Source organism: Cucurbita maxima, unplaced genomic scaffold (assembly GCF_002738345.1).
Source record: "Cucurbita maxima cultivar Rimu unplaced genomic scaffold, Cmax_1.0 Cma_Scf00015, whole genome shotgun sequence".
Taxonomy (NCBI): domain Eukaryota; kingdom Viridiplantae; phylum Streptophyta; class Magnoliopsida; order Cucurbitales; family Cucurbitaceae; genus Cucurbita; species Cucurbita maxima.
In genome coordinates, this window is record NW_019272031.1 from 2723304 (window position 1) to 2742915 (window position 19612).

At 39.1% G+C, this 19612-nt stretch overlaps 1 protein-coding gene and 1 non-coding gene across 2 annotated transcripts; one reads left to right on the forward strand and one right to left on the reverse strand.

Annotated features, from left to right (window-relative positions):
- Positions 1-10948: 10948 nt before the first annotated feature.
- TRNAT-CGU lies at positions 10949-11022 on the reverse strand. The gene has a single exon. It is a non-coding gene; the product is annotated as a tRNA-Thr (tRNA).
- Positions 11023-12405: 1383 nt separating this feature from the next.
- LOC111490371 (cellulose synthase A catalytic subunit 8 [UDP-forming]) lies at positions 12406-19518 on the forward strand. The gene is made up of 13 exons (XM_023138961.1): positions 12406-13030; positions 13136-13209; positions 13292-13343; positions 13427-13568; positions 14293-14568; positions 14659-15004; positions 15599-15736; positions 15839-15964; positions 16040-16252; positions 17034-17295; positions 17392-17591; positions 18455-18808; positions 18889-19518. The coding sequence occupies exons 1-13, from the start codon at positions 12853-12855 to the stop codon at positions 19474-19476; spliced, it is 2949 nt and encodes a 982-aa protein (XP_022994729.1). The 5' UTR covers positions 12406-12852; the 3' UTR covers positions 19477-19518.
- Positions 19519-19612: the final 94 nt, after the last annotated feature.

Here is a 19612-nt window from a genome sequence, read left to right on the forward strand (position 1 = left end):
CTATAATATACAGATAATGTTGAGTGACTTGTCGTGTTTTAACTATTGATACAACCCATTTTGTAATTGTTACAAATTATTTGATTCTAATCGTTCATGTGGATGCACATGTGGATACATGTGAGTGGAGGTATCCTATAATGAGTTTATACAAGACAGACCATAATAAGTACACTATGAGACTGAATGACCATCATGTTTACCATGATACGATGAAGGTCGCTATTCCCTCTGGGTGTCCGACAACAGTCCATCAGCGAGTACTAGCCCGTCGAGCAGGCCCAAAGAGTGTGCAAACCCACCTGGTGGGCATACGCTTGCACGTGTGAGTCGTGTGTAGAGAAGTACTACACATCCAACCTAGCTCGGATTGGAAAGCCGTTTAAGAGAATGAAATAATGCTTTAAATGATAGGTCTCACTCTGTTGCATGTGTTTGCATTTCATGACCCCAATAATAAGATCACTTACTATATTTCTTAAAATACTCAAGTCATGTGCTACTCTTACATTTAAGGTAAAAGCAAGACACCCTTATATGGATGACGGAGGCGATGCGTGAAGACCATGGAACCGATGTTAGGATAACTATATTTGTATTTATTTTGTAACCCTTAGGTTAGATCAGGGCATTGTGTTTTTCTAGTTTCTTATATGTTTTTTTGATTGATTTAAGGATTTTATTTTCAAACCGTTTAAGTTCATAACATGGTTTATGAAATCATTTAAGTTTTCAGCATAAAAAAAGGTCATGTCATGCATATGTCAATGATTCTATTGTAGAAGGAAAATAACGTCATTACAATGGAGTCTCACCCTCTTATTGAATGGAGAGGGGTTGGATCATGCATTCATGTCATGCATAAACAAAATTGTTAATCAGAGAATCATGGGTACTTAGAGTGAAAAATATAATTATATTAGAAAGAGTCGTGTTGATCTATGAATGGTTTTTATTCTTAAAAAGTGAAGAGTAGGTAACGTGACCATGTCGTAGGAGAATGTCGGGGCCATCAAGTGCCAAATTTGGATTCTTAACCCTGATCTGAATCCTGGGCATGAGACGTTATAGTCGAGCTCAATTCGATCTTCTTGTGACCTAATTCAAAAAGGAGCTAACGAAAACCCTAAAAGGGATAAACACTCGTCTTCAACTTAAAAATGAAAACTCTTCCTAATTCCTTACATCATTGTAATGCTAAATTCCTCCTAGCTAACTCAAACATGTAAATCTGTTAGGCAAACACCAAACACATTTGGACGTTCTTTCGTTTTTAAATAACTTTTATCGTAGTTATCACGTAAAGGTTAAATGTATTATCCTTTCCGAATTTTGACAATAACAAATGCTCTAATTTCTCGGACATCATAGGATGATATGTCATGTTTTTAAATCCACATTACAATTTCTATTGGGTATTGTTAGAGTAAAAAGAAAGGATTTATGAAGGACAAATTTAGTTCATGCATCCAATCACATTCCTAAGTGCAATAAATTAAGACAAATTTCATTTTTAAATAACTTTTAAATAATTAAAAAAAACCGACAACCCAACCCAACTAACTTAACTCGAATATAAAGAATTTGGTCGGGTTTACTTGTGAACTCTATCCGAATTATATCCGAATTATTCCGATCACGTGATCATCGGAGGTCCAAAACACATTCTTAAGTGCAATAAATGAAGACAAATTCCACACCATTTTACACGTGACGCCAACACAATTTACCCACACATACTTTCCTGGAAAAGGCAAATGAAACACGAACTAAACATCACAAATCCCAAGTTTAATTTGTAAAAACGTTGACCAATTCAACGGAAATTTCTAGAATCATCAATGTCTTTAGCCTCTTCGCATATAAAATCACATTCAATTGTCAAAAACCCAATTAACCAAACAACCCAACACAGAATCCTCTGTTCTCAGCCGCCATTGATGGACCTTGAGCAAGTTCTAAATCTCTTCAATTCCGTCTGGTTCGAGCGTGAAATCTTCAACAACCACCCCTTTTCATCTAACCCCCAAAACCCACAACCAGAAAATCCCTTACAAAACCCGCCGCCGCCTCCGTCGCCGGAGGAGGAGCCTTTCGTCGCACGGCTTCGAACGAGGTCAATAAGCGAAGATTTAACCTCCAAATTGAGTTTTATGTCCAATTCCAACTCACCCAATTCAGTTCTGTTTTCACCAAAGCTTCAAACGATCGCCGGAGCCAAGTCGCCGGAGAACAGCCAGAGAGGAACTGAACGGCGGCGGAAAACAGAGTTGAGAATGAAATGGTCGGAAAGTAAGAGGTTGTCGGAGCTGGAATTTGAGGAGTAAAAGGGTTTATGGATATGGGATTTGTTTTCACGGAGGAGGATAAAGATTCTAGCTTGGCGTGGATTGTTCCGGCATTGATCAGAGGCCGGAAGGAAGGAGAAGAAGAGATGGGTGGGGAAATTTTGAGGCCTTATCTTTCGGAAGCTTGGGAAGCTATGGAGTTGAAGAAGCCATTGATGAAGAAATGGAGGTTTCCTGGTAATGAGATTGATATGAAGGATAATCTCAAATGGTGGGCTCATGCCGTGGCTTCTACTGTTAGATGACATTACATTCATTAGCTCTTCTTTTTCTTTGTAATTTCTTGATGTTAGTTTCGATGAATTCAAAGTCAATGTGAATATATTTTTGGAAATTATGGCTGTTTTTATAGTGTATAGTTTTGAAGGAGTGAGGATTTATTCGAGTTATGCTTACCGAAAATGGCATATAGAAAAATTAAAATAAATTAATAGTGTAAGATCTCACATCAATTGGAGAGAGTAATTAGTGTCAGCAAGGATGCTGGCCTCGAAGGAGGTGGATTGTGAGAGGCCGCATTGATTGGAGAGGGGAACGAGTGCTAGCGAGGATGCTGGGCCCCGAAAATGGTGGATTGTGAGATCTCACATCGGTTGGAGAAGGGAACGAAATATTCTTTATAGAGCGTGGAAAGCTCTCCCTAGGAGACGTTTTAAAAATCTTGAGGAGAAGCGCGAAAGGGAAAGCTCAAAGAGTACAATATCTGTAACGGTGGATTGTTTTGTTTGAGATATGTTTGATAGTAAAAATCTGGAGAGGAAGTGCAAAAAGGGAGAGCTCAAAGTCGAGATAGTAACAACATAGTATAGAGAAGAATGAGTTTGAGATATGTTGATGGTAAAAGTTAAGGAGGGATTGTTTTGTTCATTTTTGTTCTATTGTGTTCGACTCTGTTTAGTTTATATTTATACATTCTGAGGTTAAAAATTGTTATTTATCGAGTTTGTATTGAACCTAATTAAAATGTTTTTTTTTAAGGTTATCTGGAGTCCAAACACGAGCAAGATTATGCTTACGTGAGTTTTAATACATGTTCAAGAAGTCTCGTAATTAACTGTGTATAAAAATACCTCTAAATTTTTAAAAAATTAATAATATCTTTAAATTTTCAAAAAAGTTCAAAAATATTTTTTTACCAAAACTTTTTTTTTAACTTAAAAAAATACTTTTAACTTTTTTAAATCAAAAATACCTTTATAGTTCGTATTATATTTTAAAAATATTTATAAATTTTTAAAAATAATATTAAAAGATTTGAAAAAAATATTTATAAATTTTCAAAATAATATTAAAAGGTTTGGAAATGATCTATAAACCGTTCGTTCATATATTGACGACAATTTTTTCTTTTAAGGTAGAAATATTAATGTTATTTTTAAAATTTTAATAGGAGTTTTAATTTTTTTTTTTTTTTTTTTGAATGGAAGAGTATTAATAATTTTTTTTAAATTCTAATTAAAAAATATTTTTAAAATAAAATACTATTTTTAAATTTTTTTAAGTTCAGACATTATGTATATATATTATGAAAAGTATTTTTATTAATTTAATTTATTTATACTTAAAAGCACGATATGCTCGCATTGCAAAAGTGGGGTCCACCAAAAAAACTTGTCGTTTTGCACGATTTTATTTCGACCGTTGGAGCATCTTTCCGTTTACTTTGACAGAGTTACTAACGGTCTTATCAAAAAGTCCAAGGTTTCACGGCACAACAGAACAAAGACAACTACCTCAAACGAACTAGTCGTCACGGTAACGACAGAATGGTATTTTAGTCATTTAACACCCTCGATTTAAAAACTTCGTTATTAATTGTTTTAAAGCCCATTGAATTTTCGGGCGTATTTTCCAACAGAGCGCCGCCGCCGGCCGTCGAAAAGCTGGAAATTCCGGCTCAAAACGTCGCCGTTGAGCCTCCCCATTTTTTGAAACGAGCTATTAAAATATAATATTTAGAATATATATTATTTATAAAATATATCTTACATATTATATTTTAATATTATTTATTTATGATTTGATTTATAGTATATTTTATTATATTTTTAATATTTAATTAATTTATATTTTTTCTTAGACATTAATTACTAGTTTGAATATTCATGAGAATACAACACCTTCGATTCTAATTTTATTTATATTTCTCATTCCTAACTTGAACAAAACGGTGAGGCGAACATCGTAGATGTGAGTTATGGTGTGAAGGAGATTTGTGAATGTTGGGTGGTTCAAGAGAGAATTAGAAATGGGAAGGCTTATGAGAGGAGGAAGAAGGTGTGTGGCTATGAAGATAGTACCATTATGAAAGAGCATATAAGATTGTGGGCTTATCTGTGGCTTGTACTCTTAGATGAACCACATATGAAAGTTTAGGAAAATTGATAGACATTTTTATATGTGGAATGTTTAGGAAATCTATTATTGATTTCGAACTCCTATAAGCTGTAGTTGTAATGAGATGTATGCTTTATTCACAATAATACATAGAATACATAGAATTGAAAAGCATCGTGTTTAGATTATTCTGTTCTTAGAAATTCTCACTCAACTTTATTGATTTGTTTAGGTATAATTTGATCGTGGGTCATATCCAACGTTTGGTATAAGAGATAGGATGCTGAAATTAATATCGTCATCATATAAAGTTACTAGAGGAAATATGACGATGATAAAGAGTGGACAGGAGAAAAGTGTAATGCTCCCGTACTTGTTACTCACGAAAATTAACTACACAACATGGTTGATAAAGATGTGTGTTAACTTACAGGCACAAGGCGTGTGGAATGCCATTGAGCATGGTGAGGATATTGGGAGCGTAAGACATGATGACTTTTGCTTGCCATCTACCAAGCAGCCTCGGAGGACGTTCTTCTCATGTTGGTAGAGAAAGACTCGAAAAAGACAGTATGAGATACGTTGCAAACAATGCATGTAGGTGTGAAACGTGTCAAGGAAGCAAAGATGCGACCTTGAAGAGTGAGTTCGAGGTTATCCGCATGAAGGATGATGAGTCAATAGACGAATTTGCCATAAAGTTGTTGACGATTGTTAGCTGTATCTGTCAATAGGTGGCAAGGTGGAGGAGATCTCCATCATCAATAAGTTCCTTCAAGCTGTCTCTCTAAATTTTATGCAAATTGTTACCTTCATTGATCAGTGCTATGACCTCAAGAACATATAGGTTGAGAAGATTGTTGATCGTCTTAAGATTCATGAGGAGAGACTTCATAGTTACGATGACAGAGAAGGAGAAACATTGATTACTCACACATGAGAAGTGGCTTGCACAGACGAAACGGAAAGATGCGATTGATTCTTTCTTTTTAGGTACGAAAGGACATGACAGCCACAACAATGAAAGTAAAGGTCGTGGATGTGGCAAAGGTAAGAGCATGATCAAGTGTTACGCTTTGTAAATACCACATAACAAGGACATGGCATTGCGACCGAGGAGATCATGACAATACCTTACAAACCCATGAAAATGCCAACCCCTGGAAGGATAAGAGCATGATCAAGTGTTACGCTTGTGGAACATACGCTATGTGGTAGAGTGTCGTAATAGAAGCGCAACGGGGAGGCAAACCTCGCATTCATAAATGATAAACAACCTACATTAATGTTGGTTGAGAAAATAGCCAACCCGTTGATGCTCAATAAAGAGAAGGTTATGACGAACCTCCTCGTAGATGGTCAGAGATGAACTAAAGGAAAACTAACATGTGGTACCTAGATAAAGGAGCGAGCAACACATGATCGTTATCTATGGTATGAAAATTAAGGTTATTGATTAATCCCTTTAATGTAGATTCTCCTTACATTCCTCCGGATTAGATCGACTTAACCAAAAAAATATATCAACCCAGCAAACCGATCTAAGCCATAATACATGTGAGAATCCCATACATGCTCAAGTCTTAAAAAAGAAGGAAGTAATATAGAAGAATACATTTCAATCTCTACCGGGTACATTTTATCAAAATGGTGGCTGACTGGTTAAGGGATCAAATAGTCTTTTTAATAATATGGAGGATGATTATTGCTTTTCAATTGGCTCATTAATTAGTACTTCAATAATCTTACTGGTTAGTGTGCCCGTTGCATTTGCTTCTCCTGGGGGTTGGTTGGCGAACAAGTAGTATTTTCCGGTACATCGATATCTTCGTTCTTGATACAAAAATGAAATGAAACGACCCTCCCCTAATTCTTTTCCTCCCCTCCGTAAAGAAAACAAAGCTAATATTAATAGTCATTATAGTTACCAAGATCAAACCTCTTTTGAGACAAAAGAATGAGATTTAGTGGAGACAGGATTTGAACTCGTGCATGAAAGATTATGAGCCTTGCGAGCTACCAAGTTGCTCCACCCCGCGAAGAGAAGAATTGTGAACTAATAGACAAAGAAAGATTGAATGTGCGCCCCTATAACCATATCTTTACAAATAGAATAGTCGAGATTTATACAGAGAATGGTAAAGAAAGAAAGAAAGGGGGTCCTGATCATAGAAATGAATAGAAAGGGCTATTTGAATCCTTACTTGATCTTCTTCCTTCCCCCAGGCAACAAGCATGCATGAACCATTTCCCGAAGTATAAGTCAGTATGTGTCTAGATAGCCCAAAGAAAGTCTCGATCGTTAGCTCTCGGTCTTCCGATGAAAAAACAACGTCGGTCGATGAAGATCCCCTTCCCAAAGAAATGAGATTTGATAGGATACAACACATACAAAATGAACCAAATTAGCCTGATGTAGAAGCAGAAAGCCGCATAAGTCAATATATAACCTACGGAAAAGAGGGCTAATCCAACAAATCTTGCACAATGGAAAGAAAGAGCCACTGGGTTGGTTCTCTCTCCAATCAAATTAGCCAAGGGTGTGCGTTCGTGAGCCCACGCTAAAGTTTCAATCAATTCTTCTTGCCAATATCCCCCCGCCAGGAAATGAAGAACAGAAATCCAGTAGCCCAAACAAGATGTCCAAATAAGAACATCCGCGCCCCCAGACTAATAAACTATTCATACCAACAAGGATTAATTCTAATTATCCCATTGAGAAGTTGTGAAGAGTTTAACCATAGAGAATCTCTTAACCATCCCAGCAAATAAGTAAGTGGAAGATGAATGAAACTGTGAAACGTTACCCTGCCATACATAATGTGATGTGCTTCCAGTGCCAATCTAAAGGCGTCCCAAGCCGAAATATAACAAGTACCACCTCGTCCCGGACCAAGGAAAACTATAACCAAAATCCTTTTTATCCGGCATTCATTTGGAACCATGTCCATCTAAAGCACCTTTTACTAAGATCAATGTAGTTGTATGTAACCCTAAAGCAATAGCATGATGAACCAATCAGTCTACGGGCCCTATTGTGAAGAATAGTGCATTACTATTTAACAGCATTGAACGCCAGGCCGCTTGTTGAAGATAAAAGAACCTCGAACCTATATTCAGTTTGACCATGAGCAGATTGAATCTATTGAGCAAATATGGGTGTCGATTAAGATTTCTTTCTCCGGAGTACCAAAAGCAAGCATGACATTATTATGAACGAACGTAAAGCCCCAAAGTATGGAACCCCCCAGAAAAAGGCTGGCCCAACTTCAATGGGATATATATATGATAGCTTCTTTTCTTTACGGTCTAACATTCTTGCCAATACATTACATTATCCTCATTCTGTTCAGGATTGTAATCTCTAGAATATAGCTCCATGAGCAAAAGCGCCCAACTCATAATTGGCGAATTCGTAGGTTCAATTCCTACTGGATGCACACCAATGGGATCCTACAATAAGTCTATTGGAATTGGCTATGTATCGATGGAATCTCATCATCCAGACATAACGAATTGGTGTGGTATATTCATATCATAACATATGAACAGTAAGAACTAGCATTCTTATTGAGACTCGAACTCATAGGGAAGCAAATTGATGGATGGAATCAAGCAGTATTTACAGACAAAAGTCTTCGGTTATTGTATTGTGGGAAAAAAGAAATATACTTAGAATGGCGAATCAGGATCCACTAGGACAGAAATCAAACATTGGGTCGAACTCTTCTTTGGTGTCAAGGTAATAGCTATGAATAGTCATCGACTCCCGGGAAAGGCTAGAAGGAAGAATGGGACCTATTATGGGACATACAATGCATTACAGATGTATGATCATTACGCTTCAACCGGGTTATTCTATTCCACCTCTTAGAAAGAAAAGAACTGAAAGAAAATTAATAGCATGGCGATACATTTATACAAATTATCTCATACTATTCTTTCGGAGCACGAGTTTTGGGCGGTATGTTGTTGAAAGGGGGATCGTAAGGACAACTAAGAGTTTCTGTAAAAGATTAGAATGGAATCAAAAAAAGAAGAAATAGAAAAAGAAGAAGAATTGAGAATAAAGAACGAAAACGGACATGACACAGCAAGTTGCTAGTACCTTCCTTCGGAAAACCCGTAATACGCCTTGAGGAATTCCTACCAGGAGTTCGATTGGATCTAAGCTTCTTCCCTGTACAAGAGATGCTATGTACCTCCTTCCTATGTTACAAAAAAATCTTTAACCCGTAAACGCCTGTTCGCATCCCAAGAGGGCCAAGTCAATTTCTTCAAGCAGGCCTCGTTTTTCGCGGTGATCGATGACAGAATGGTATGAACAAATCCAATGACTTGGATTTGGTAGTTCTCCATTTTCTTTTCTCTTTACCCCTTTTGATATCCTTATAAATGGGGGTGCACCTACAGATGGGTAGGGGTCGGCCTTCCTGATTCTGTTTTTCTTTTCTTTACTCTACCTGTCAAGTTCAGATAATAAATAGAGTCAAAGGTTCAGGTTCATGAGCAAATCTTTCTTTCATTTTCAGAGTCTTTCAAGCTTCATCAAAGGAAAGAAAAGAGAAGAGACCGAGTTCAACAAACACCCATTCTATTTCATGTTACCGAGTTCAATCAGTAATAGTCCGGCCAGGCAATGTAATTTCAGTTTACCTCGTGTTTGAAGGAAAAGGTTTAAGGTTGAGGTTTTTTCTTATAATTTAGAATTGTAAAGAAGACTCCTTCCTATTCATATTATCTAGAAAACTAGTATTCTATATGTATGGTCGGGAGAAGGTCTTAAATCAGACTGCATGGAAGGAATAAATGCCTTATTTATTATTCCCATTCCCATTCTATGCAATTGGCTCGTAAGCACTAGAAATAGATGGCCTTAGGACAGAAGCTAGTTGCTCACCCCCCCAAAACCTCTAGGCACAGGAAAAGAACTTGAGAAGGCCCTAGTCAAAGGGAAGTCAGTAACTCTCTATACTGTTATTGAACTTGGTGTCATGTTGACATCCCCCGCTTCTATCAAAGAGAACCCATGTGTAAAGGCTTAGACTACTCCCCTATCATCAGCTGTTCTTGCAACCGATCAACTTTTCCAACATTGATTTTAGATTGAAAGAATTTTCTCAACACACTAATTTCGACATATTTGATTTGATTATGAGAATCAATCCTACTACTTCTGGTCCTGAGGTTTCTACACGCTTGAAAAAAACAACTTGGGACGTATCGCTCAAATCATTGGTCCGGTACTAGATGTAGCTTTCCCCCCGGGATGCCTAATATTTACAACGCTTTGATAGTGAAAGGTAAGGATACTTACTGCCGGTCAAGAAATTAATGTGACTTGTGAAGTACAGCAATAACAATTATTAGGAAATCATCGGGTTAGAGAGCTATGAGTGCTACAGATGGTCTAATGAGAGGAATGGAAGTGGTTAACACAAGAGCTCCTCTCGCTATCAGTCGAGCTGCTTCGCTCATGAACCTGAACCGATATTCCCTGAAGTTCTTGTTCTTTCCTATTCTTTCACTGTAAACTACTAAGACGAAACGAAAGTTGCATTCTCAATCACTACTGAACCTCGTAAACTATCATCAGGTCAAGCTCCTATACCTATTTCTTTCTTCTAGATCCTTAAAGGACCATTGATTAAAAAATTGATGTTTTACCCTATTTTGAGGGCTATAGGTAATTAGGAAGGAAAGACGAAAGATAAATCAGAGTTCACGGTCAGTCAAGACTCAAGCAAGACAAGAAAGATGAATGAGACTGTAAACACTCCTTATTCATGAGAGTTCACTGTCAGTCAAGACTCAACATTCTTGATCTTCTCCTTCTTTCACTATTCTTGAACGGTAAACAAGGATCAATACTCCTTATTCATTCGACTCTGAAAATTCAATCAAGATTTGCTCATGCCCCCCTTCTCCTTCACTCCTCCTTCACCTTTTTCTTCTTTCACTCGTTCTCGCGACTAAAAATAATAAGCAAAACAAGACCTCTCTCTTACAAAACAAGTACTCTAACCAACTCAGCTACCATAGCCACTTGAAAAAGAAGACATATCAAATGTTTAATCAACAAACAAACAAATACTAGAGTAGATGGGTGCTCTAACCAACTGAACTATGAGAGCAACATGAAATAATAAACATACCAATTCTAGAATCACAAAACGAATGAACACCCAAGCAAACATATCTTTGGACTCTGATACTCTAAAAACTTTAGTAAGGAAAAGGGGAAGAGGACACTATACATATTATGCTCTTGTTGAGAGTTGAACTCAAGACCTCTTGCTTACGAAACAAGTGCTCTAACCAACTGAGCTACAAGAGCCATTTGAAAAATGGGATATATTGGACATTGAGATCACAAACAAACAAAAAGTTTCAGATACCATATTAATTTTATGAAAGGAAAGGGGAAAAACGGCGGGGATTTACATTGTGTGTAAAATTGTATTATGAAATACATGCCTAAAAGACCTATTTAAAATATGAGAACAATTAACCGAGAAATCCATGAATCGAGATCCTAATGCATATAGATACAAATGGTTCAACGGGAGCAAGAATTTCTAGGAATATTTCATTTATGAGCAGAAAAGCCATTTTCATTTTCAAGTAGTGTTCGCTCGATTACGTATTAATCAATATTCGATTGATCAGTATGAGGTTATCAATAAAAAAGATTTCTCTAAGTCACTTCGTTTCTTCTCTTTTTGTCTAACTCACTTTCTTTTTTTCTTTGTGAGTTTCGGGAATATCCCCATTTGTAGGTACGAGATTCACATCTATGAATTGAAAGGTCCGAATGATCAACTTTGCAATAAGTTGTTAGACCGGAACTGGATATGGTTCCGAAGGATGAACTGGATATGAACCGTTCCAATAAGATTTCATTCCTAAATAAAATTTTATTTATTTATTTATTTCATTTATGCCATGACAGAAGGGATACACGTTACACTAGGATATAAACGACCAATTTATCATTAAAATAAATTCTAACATAATCTAACATTATCCTATTTTTGTGACTAGATTTTTAAGTTTATTCTATTTTAGTCCTCAATATATAAACCCCTAGCCATCTAAGAATTTTCAATCCGGGTGTTTCTCTCTTTTGTTTTTTATGTCATTTATTGAGTGTGAGTGGTGCAATCCTAGCATGAATGACACGTATAGCCCAACCAAACTTAGTTTCCACATGAGTTATGTTCGGTAGACGAAGAAGAACCTTACCTAAGGTTCAACAAAATCATAAAGAGACACAAAAAAGTAGAATGAGGTTTGAGTTCTCCTTAAGACCGGTCATGAATGAATATAAGTCATGATGTCACACGGTTGAAAATGTAAGACTGTGACACTCCGCGTTTCAGTCTCCTAATAAAAAAAAAAAGACCAATTTCACGACTATAAGCGACTTGTTTGTCGTAGCACAGTAGCAACCAACTGATTCGTCAAGGTGCAAAGAGGCAATAGTGTTTGAGGCTTTCTCTAGACGACTAAGATGCCACAAAGGCACTACCACGTGCTGCATTACGTCCCATGACCATCTTGGCATCGTCCTATTTGAGGCGAGGTTCTATCTCCATCTTCCATTAGTGCAACTCATCAATCTACTAGCAATCGGAGAGAATACATAGCACGTTGCAACAAAAGCTTGATTCGAACGGTGACCAATCAAACCTTAGATTTTTCCAGCCAACAGTTTTTCTTTCCACTTATCATTTATTGGGTCTAGCCCTAGTTGGGTGACAGGGATCGTCACCAATACAGTTCCTGATCTGGGTTTGATTGTGTTCGTGGCGTTGCTTTCTCATGGAAATGGGTTGGTGCAAAATCGTTCTCCGCCCAACCAAATCTTCGCTTCCACTTCCCGCAAACAATCAAATCCGTCTGTAAGACAGAGTTTGCTTCTCATCTCCTCTTCCTCACTCTGCAGATGCCTGAAACCAACTTCCCAACCTCTCATCTTTTCAACCACTACCCTCCAATGCTTTCACCGCCCTCTCCCAAACATCGATTCCGTTCATCTGGGTTCTTCGTTTTCCATATAAAATCACCCACAAATCCTAATTCAAGGCCTGCTAGAGTCATTTTTTGATTTGGGGTTGCAGAATCAAAGGCAATCCAAGGGACTGACTGGCAAGTGAGTACCACAATGATGGTTTCTGATATCCCGATTTGCCACACTTGTGGTGAGCAAGTCGGAGTTGATACCAATGGAGAGGTTTTCATTGCTTGCCATGAGTGCCAATTTCCCATTTGCAAAGTCTGCGTTCAGTATGATATCAAGGAAGGCCGCAATGTTTGCTTGCGGTGTGGCTCGCCATTTGACAGTATTTTCTCATCACTGAACTTGAATTTCATTTTGATCTGAATATTATCAGTGATTCTTGTATTTCCTGTTGTTCTGAGTTTGTTTGCATGATCTGAGTTTTTAGAGAATTTACTGATGGATGATACAAAGACATCAGGAAATCAACACACCATGGCATCTCATCTCAGTCATTCTCAGGTAAAATTTGTTTTGTCAGCTGCATTCACTTGTGAGTTGTGACCAAGTTACAAGTATTCACTGTTTTTTTGTTCTTGATTAGGATGTTGGAGTTCATGCTAGACATGTCAGTAGCGTATCAACTGTGGATAGTGGTAATTAATATAGATTTTGTTACTCACGTTGGGAGCCTTTCATGTTGTTCCTGTTCTTGATAATCTTTTCTTGTTTTGTGAAGAATTGAATGATGAATCTGGGAAACCAATATGGAAGAATAGAGTAGAGAGTTGGAAGGATAAGAAGAACAAAAAGAAAAGATCTACTGTGAAGACAGAACAAGAAGCTCAAGTTCCACCCCAACAACAAATGGAAGAGAAACAGTAAGTACAAGGATGTTGGGTTCTTTTAATGTAATTTGTAAGAATTTAATGGTCAGACCTGTCGTGTTGCTTTAACATTTTGAAAGCATGATTGGAGCAAAATTGTAACAACCCAAGCTCACTACTAGCAGATATTGTCATTTTTGAGTTTTTCCTTTTGGGCTTGTTTTTAAAACGCATCTTCTAGGGATAGGTTTCAACACTCTTATAAAGAATGCTTTGATCTCCTCCCCAACCGATGTAGAATCTCACAATCCACCCCCTTCGAGGTCTAGCGTTCTCGCCGGTACTCGTTTCCTTCTCCAATCGATGTGAGACCCCCCAATCCACCCCCTCGGGGCCCAATGTCCTTCCTGGCACACTGCCTCGTGTCCACCCTCCTTCGGGGCTCAGGCACATCGCCTGGTGTCTGGCTCTGATACCATTTGTAACAGCCCAAGCCCACCGCTGGTACATAATGTCTTCTTTGGGCTTTCCTCAAAGTTTTTAAAACGCATCTTCTAGGGAGAGGTTTCTACATCCTTATAAAAGAATTTTCGTTTTCCTCCCCAACCGATGTGGGATCTCTCAAAAAAACCTGGTTTTTGTGTATTGATGGCCTTTTCTACTAAACTGGCTTCATATCGCTACAAGTTCTTGGTTAGAGAAGGCTCAAAATTTCATTCTTCTAATGATATGGTAATTAGTCATTACACTTACGGCAATGTGGATTTTGTTCTTCCAGGATTTCAGAGGAGGCTGTAGTTACACACTCATTTTCTTCAGTTTATCCGATTCCGTCGAGCAGATTAACACCATACAGAATAGTGATAATCATGCGATTGATCATTCTAGGTCTTTTCTTTCAATATAGGATTACAAATCCTGTTGATAGTGCTTTTGGTCTATGGCTCACTTCTATCATATGTGAAATCTGGTTCGCCTTCTCCTGGGTGTTGGATCAGTTCCCTAAATGGTTTCCTGTCTGCAGGGACACATTTATTGACAGATTATCAGCCAGGTAGGAGCAAGAAACCAAAACTTAGAATCCCTCTTTCTACTTTGAAGCTTCTGATATGGTATTCATTGTGTTTATCCATTTCTATGTCAGGTTTGAAAGAGAGGGAGAACCTTCCCAGCTTGCTGCTGTGGATTTTTTTGTGAGTACCGTTGATCCGTTGAAAGAACCTCCTCTAATCACTGCGAATACTGTGCTTTCAATCCTTGCTGTGGACTATCCTGTCGATAAAGTCTCCTGCTATGTGTCTGACGATGGTGCAGCTATGCTCACATTTGAATCTCTAGTCGAAACAGCCGACTTCGCAAGGAAGTGGGTTCCATTTTGCAAAAAATTCTCCATTGAACCCCGAGCTCCCGAGTTTTACTTCTCCCAGAAAATAGACTATTTGAAAGATAAAGTACAACCTTCTTTTGTAAAGGAACGTAGAGCTATGAAAGTAAGAACTTCAAGCTTCCTCTTACATTCCGCTCGTTTTTTTAGTAGTTCCCATGACTGAGTGACTTGTTAGATTTGAATTTTATAAATATGTCATATAGGGTGAGATCCCACATCAGATTTGAATTTTATAAATATGTCATATAGGGTGAGATCCCACATCAGTTGGAGATGGGAACGGAACAGTCCTTATAAGGGTGTGGAAACCTCTCCCTAAAAGACGCGTTTTAGAATCGTGAGGCTGACGGTGATACGTAATGGGCTAAAGCAGACAATATCTGCTAGCAGTGGGCTTTGGTTGTTGTAAATGGTATCAGAGCCAGACACCGGACGGTGTGCCAACGAGAACTTTGGGCCTCTAGGGGGGTGGATTGTGAGATCCCACATCGGTTGAAGAGGGAAACTAAGCATTCCTTATAAGGGTGTGGAAACCTCTCCCTAACTGACGCGTTTTAAAACTGTGAGGCTTACAGCAATACGTAATGGCTAAAGCAGACAATATCTGCTAGTGATGGGCCTGGGCTTGGGCTGTTACATATAGTATGTCAATTGTCGCAAACAGTTACTTAACAATTAGTCTGCTAATTCCTTGCAGAGAGCTTATGAAGAGTTTAAAGTACGAGTCAATGCTTTGGTGGCAAAGGCTCAAAAAACACCTGATGAAGGCTGGTCCATGCAAGATGGAACAGCTTGGCCAGGAAACAATCCACGTGATCACCCTGGAATGATTCAGGTTAAAAACTATTCATTTGATTCCGATATTCTACTTACAGAGAAGAATATTCACTTGAAAATTTGAATCAAATGTTCAAACGTAGAGGATGAATCGTTTCAGGTTTTTCTTGGAAATACCGGCGCCCATGACGTAGAGGGAAATGAACTTCCTCGACTAGTCTACGTCTCCAGAGAGAAGAGGCCTGGTTACCAGCATCACAAAAAAGCTGGTGCTGAAAATGCTCTGGTACCCATTTATCTATCACATTTATTTGTTGCAGGCACATCAAAGTTGTATACTTAAATCTTTGTCCTTAAACAGGTAAGAGTATCTGCAGTCCTCACAAACGCCCCCTTCATTCTCAACCTTGACTGCGATCACTATGTTAACAATAGTCAAGCTATACGTGAGGCAATGTGTTTCTTGATGGACCCACAAGTTGGCCGAGATGTATGCTATGTTCAATTTCCTCAGAGGTTTGATGGCATTGATCGAAGTGATCGATATGCCAATCGCAACACGGTTTTCTTCGATGTGAGTTTAAATTGTTTTGAAACATACATGATCGTTCTATCCAATCCTTTACCGAAGAATATTGAACATAATTTTCCATGCTTCAGAAGCATCTGAGCTCTTAGTGCTAGATAGTGTGCATGCCAAAATGATATTTTTTATGTGTTTGCCAAATAGAGGTCAAAACGTACTTATACTACATTAGTTATGTGAGATCCACATTGGTTGAAGAGGGGAACAAAGCATCCCTTGTAAAGGTGTGGAAACCTCTCCCTAACAGACGCGTTTTAAAACTGTGAGGCTGATGGCGAAACGTAACAGGCTAAAGCGGACAATATTTGCTAGCGGTTAGCTTGGGTTGTTACAAATGGTATCAGAGCCAAACATTGGGCGGTGTGCCAGTGAGGACGTTAGACTCCCAAGGGGAGTGGATCGTGAGATCCCACATCAGTTGGAGAGGGAAACGAAGTATCCTTTGTAAGGGTGTGGTAACCTCTCCCTACGCATTTTAAAACTGTGACAAATGGTATCAGAGCCAAATATTGGGCGGTGTGTCAGTGAGGACGTTAGACTCCCAAGGGGAGTGGATTGTGAGATCCCACATCGGTTGGAGAGGGGAACGAAGTATCCTTTGTAAGGGTGTGGTAACCTCTTCCTAATAGACGCATTTTAAAACCGTGAGACTGACAGCGATACGTAACGGGCCAAAGCAGTGAGCTTCGGCTGTTATAAGTTAAGCTTGATCCCTGCATTAGTTAGTATTCAGGCTCATCAGTTTTGAGGATCTTCATTTTTGTTTCAGGTGAACATGAAAGGATTGGATGGTATCCAGGGACCAGTTTATGTTGGTACAGGTTGTGTTTTCAATAGACAGGCACTTTATGGCTACGGACCTCCTTCCATGCCTAGCTTATCTAAGACATCCTCGTCATCTTGCTCTTGGTGTGGCTGCTGCTCTTGCTGCTGTCCTTCCAAGAAGATCTCAAAAGATCCGACTGAGATTCAGAGAGATGCAAAAAGAGAAGAGCTTGATGCTGCAATCTTTAACCTCAGGGAAATAGATAGTAAGTCTAATCTAATCTTGGTGGAATTTGGTATTAGAAATTTAAGGCAGTAGTTCTCTGAATGGCTTAGAATTTAAATTTGGCTTTGTTCTACAGATTATGATGAGTATGAGAGATCAATGCTGATTTCTCAACTGAGCTTTGAGAAAACTTTCGGATTGTCGTCTGTATTTATCGAGTCTACGCTAATGGAAAATGGAGGAGTAGCAGAATCTGCAAATCCGTCGACTTTGATCAAGGAAGCAATTCATGTCATTAGTTGTGGTTATGAAGAGAAGTCCGCTTGGGGAAAAGAGGTACTGGTTTTAGTTCATATGTGAAAACTATTGAACTATTATGTGAGATCCCATGTCGGTTGGGGAGGAGAACGAAACATTCTTTATAAGAGTGTTGAAAACCTCTCCCTAACAGACTCATTTTAAAAATCTTGAGGGGAAGCCCGAAAGGGAAAGCCCAAAGAGGACAATATCTGGTAGAAGTGGGCGTGGGGCCGTTACAAATGGTATCAGAGCCAGACACCGGGCAATGTATCAGCGAGGAGGCTGAACCCCGAAGGAGGGTGGATACATGGCGGTGTGCCAGCAAGGATGCTGCGCCCTAAAGGGGGTGAATTGGGGAATCCCATAGAGAAGGAAATCAGTGCCACCGAGGATGCTAGAGGCCCCCACGGGGGTAGACTGTGAGATCCCCACATTGGTTGGGAGGAAAACAAAACATTATTTATAAGGGTGTGGAAACCTCTTCCTAGCGGACTTTGTTTTAAAAATCTTGAGGCAAACCTCGAAAGGAAAAGTCAAAAGAGGACAATGTCTACTAGCAGTGGACTTGAGCCATTACAAATGGTAGCATAGCCAGACACCGGATGGTGTGTCAGCGAGAAGTCTGAGTCCCGAAGGGGGGTGGACACGAAATGGTGTGCCAGCAAGGATGCTGGGCCCCGAAGCATTCTTTATAAAGGGTGTGGAAACCTCTCCCTAGCAGACACGTTTTAAAAACCTTGAGAAGAACCTCGAAAGGAAAAACCCAAAGAGAACAATATCTACTAGCGGTGGGCTCAGACCGCTACCTACCATTGCTTTCTTTTACTTAAATTTGTAGTGTAGTCAATATTTTGTGAACCCTTGTGAACATGTTTTTGGCTTGCGGCTTTGCTTTTCAGATTGGTTGGATATATGGGTCAGTGACTGAGGATATCTTAACGGGTTTCAAGATGCATTGCCGAGGGTGGAGGTCCATCTACTGCATGCCATTTAGGCCAGCATTCAAAGGGTCCGCACCAATTAACCTTTCTGATCGTCTGCACCAAGTTCTTCGATGGGCACTTGGATCTGTTGAGATTTTTCTCAGCAGACACTGTCCATTATGGTATGGATTTGCAGGCGGCCGCCTCAAATGGCTCCAAAGAATGGCTTACATAAACACCATTGTCTATCCCTTCACCTCGCTCCCTCTTGTTGCTTACTGCTCATTGCCTGCAATCTGCCTGCTCACAGGAAAATTCATCATTCCAACGGTAAATATCTCTACCTTCCCAGATTTGTTTGTAAACTATTCAAATAGAATTGTGTTCCTTATCTCTTCCACATCGTTCAGCTCTCGAACCTAGCAAGTACCCTTTTTCTCGGTCTCTTCTTGTCCATCATTCTCACGAGTGTCCTCGAGCTGCGTTGGAGTGGTGTTAGCATCGAAGATATATGGCGTAACGAGCAATTCTGGGTCATCGGAGGCGTCTCGGCGCATCTCTTTGCTGTCTTCCAAGGTTTCCTAAAGATGTTAGCTGGTGTCGACACCAACTTCACGGTTACCACAAAGGCAGCCGAGGACACCGAGTTTGGAGAGCTTTACATGGTGAAATGGACGACACTTCTGATCCCTCCGACAACCCTTATCGTCGTCAACCTGGTCGGTGTCGTTGCAGGATTTTCTGATGCATTAAATGGTGGATATGAAGCATGGGGTCCTCTTTTTGGCAAGGTATTCTTTGCGTTTTGGGTGATTTTTCATCTCTATCCATTCCTCAAAGGTCTCATGGGTCGCCAGAACAGAACTCCAACCATTGTTGTTCTTTGGTCAGTGCTGTTGGCCTCAGTTTTCTCACTTGTTTGGGTGAAGATTAACCCATTTGTGAACCAGGTTGACAGTACAACCGTTGCACAAAGCTGCATTGCTATAGATTGTTGATTAGTTTTGAAGAAATTTACCTAAAATCTTCAATTCCTCGTCGAAGGCTCGTTGTCGTCGTGATTGTTTATACTTTATGGCACAGTACTCATTATGTTGTTTTAGTTTTTAAGGGTATTTTTAGTCATTTTAGATT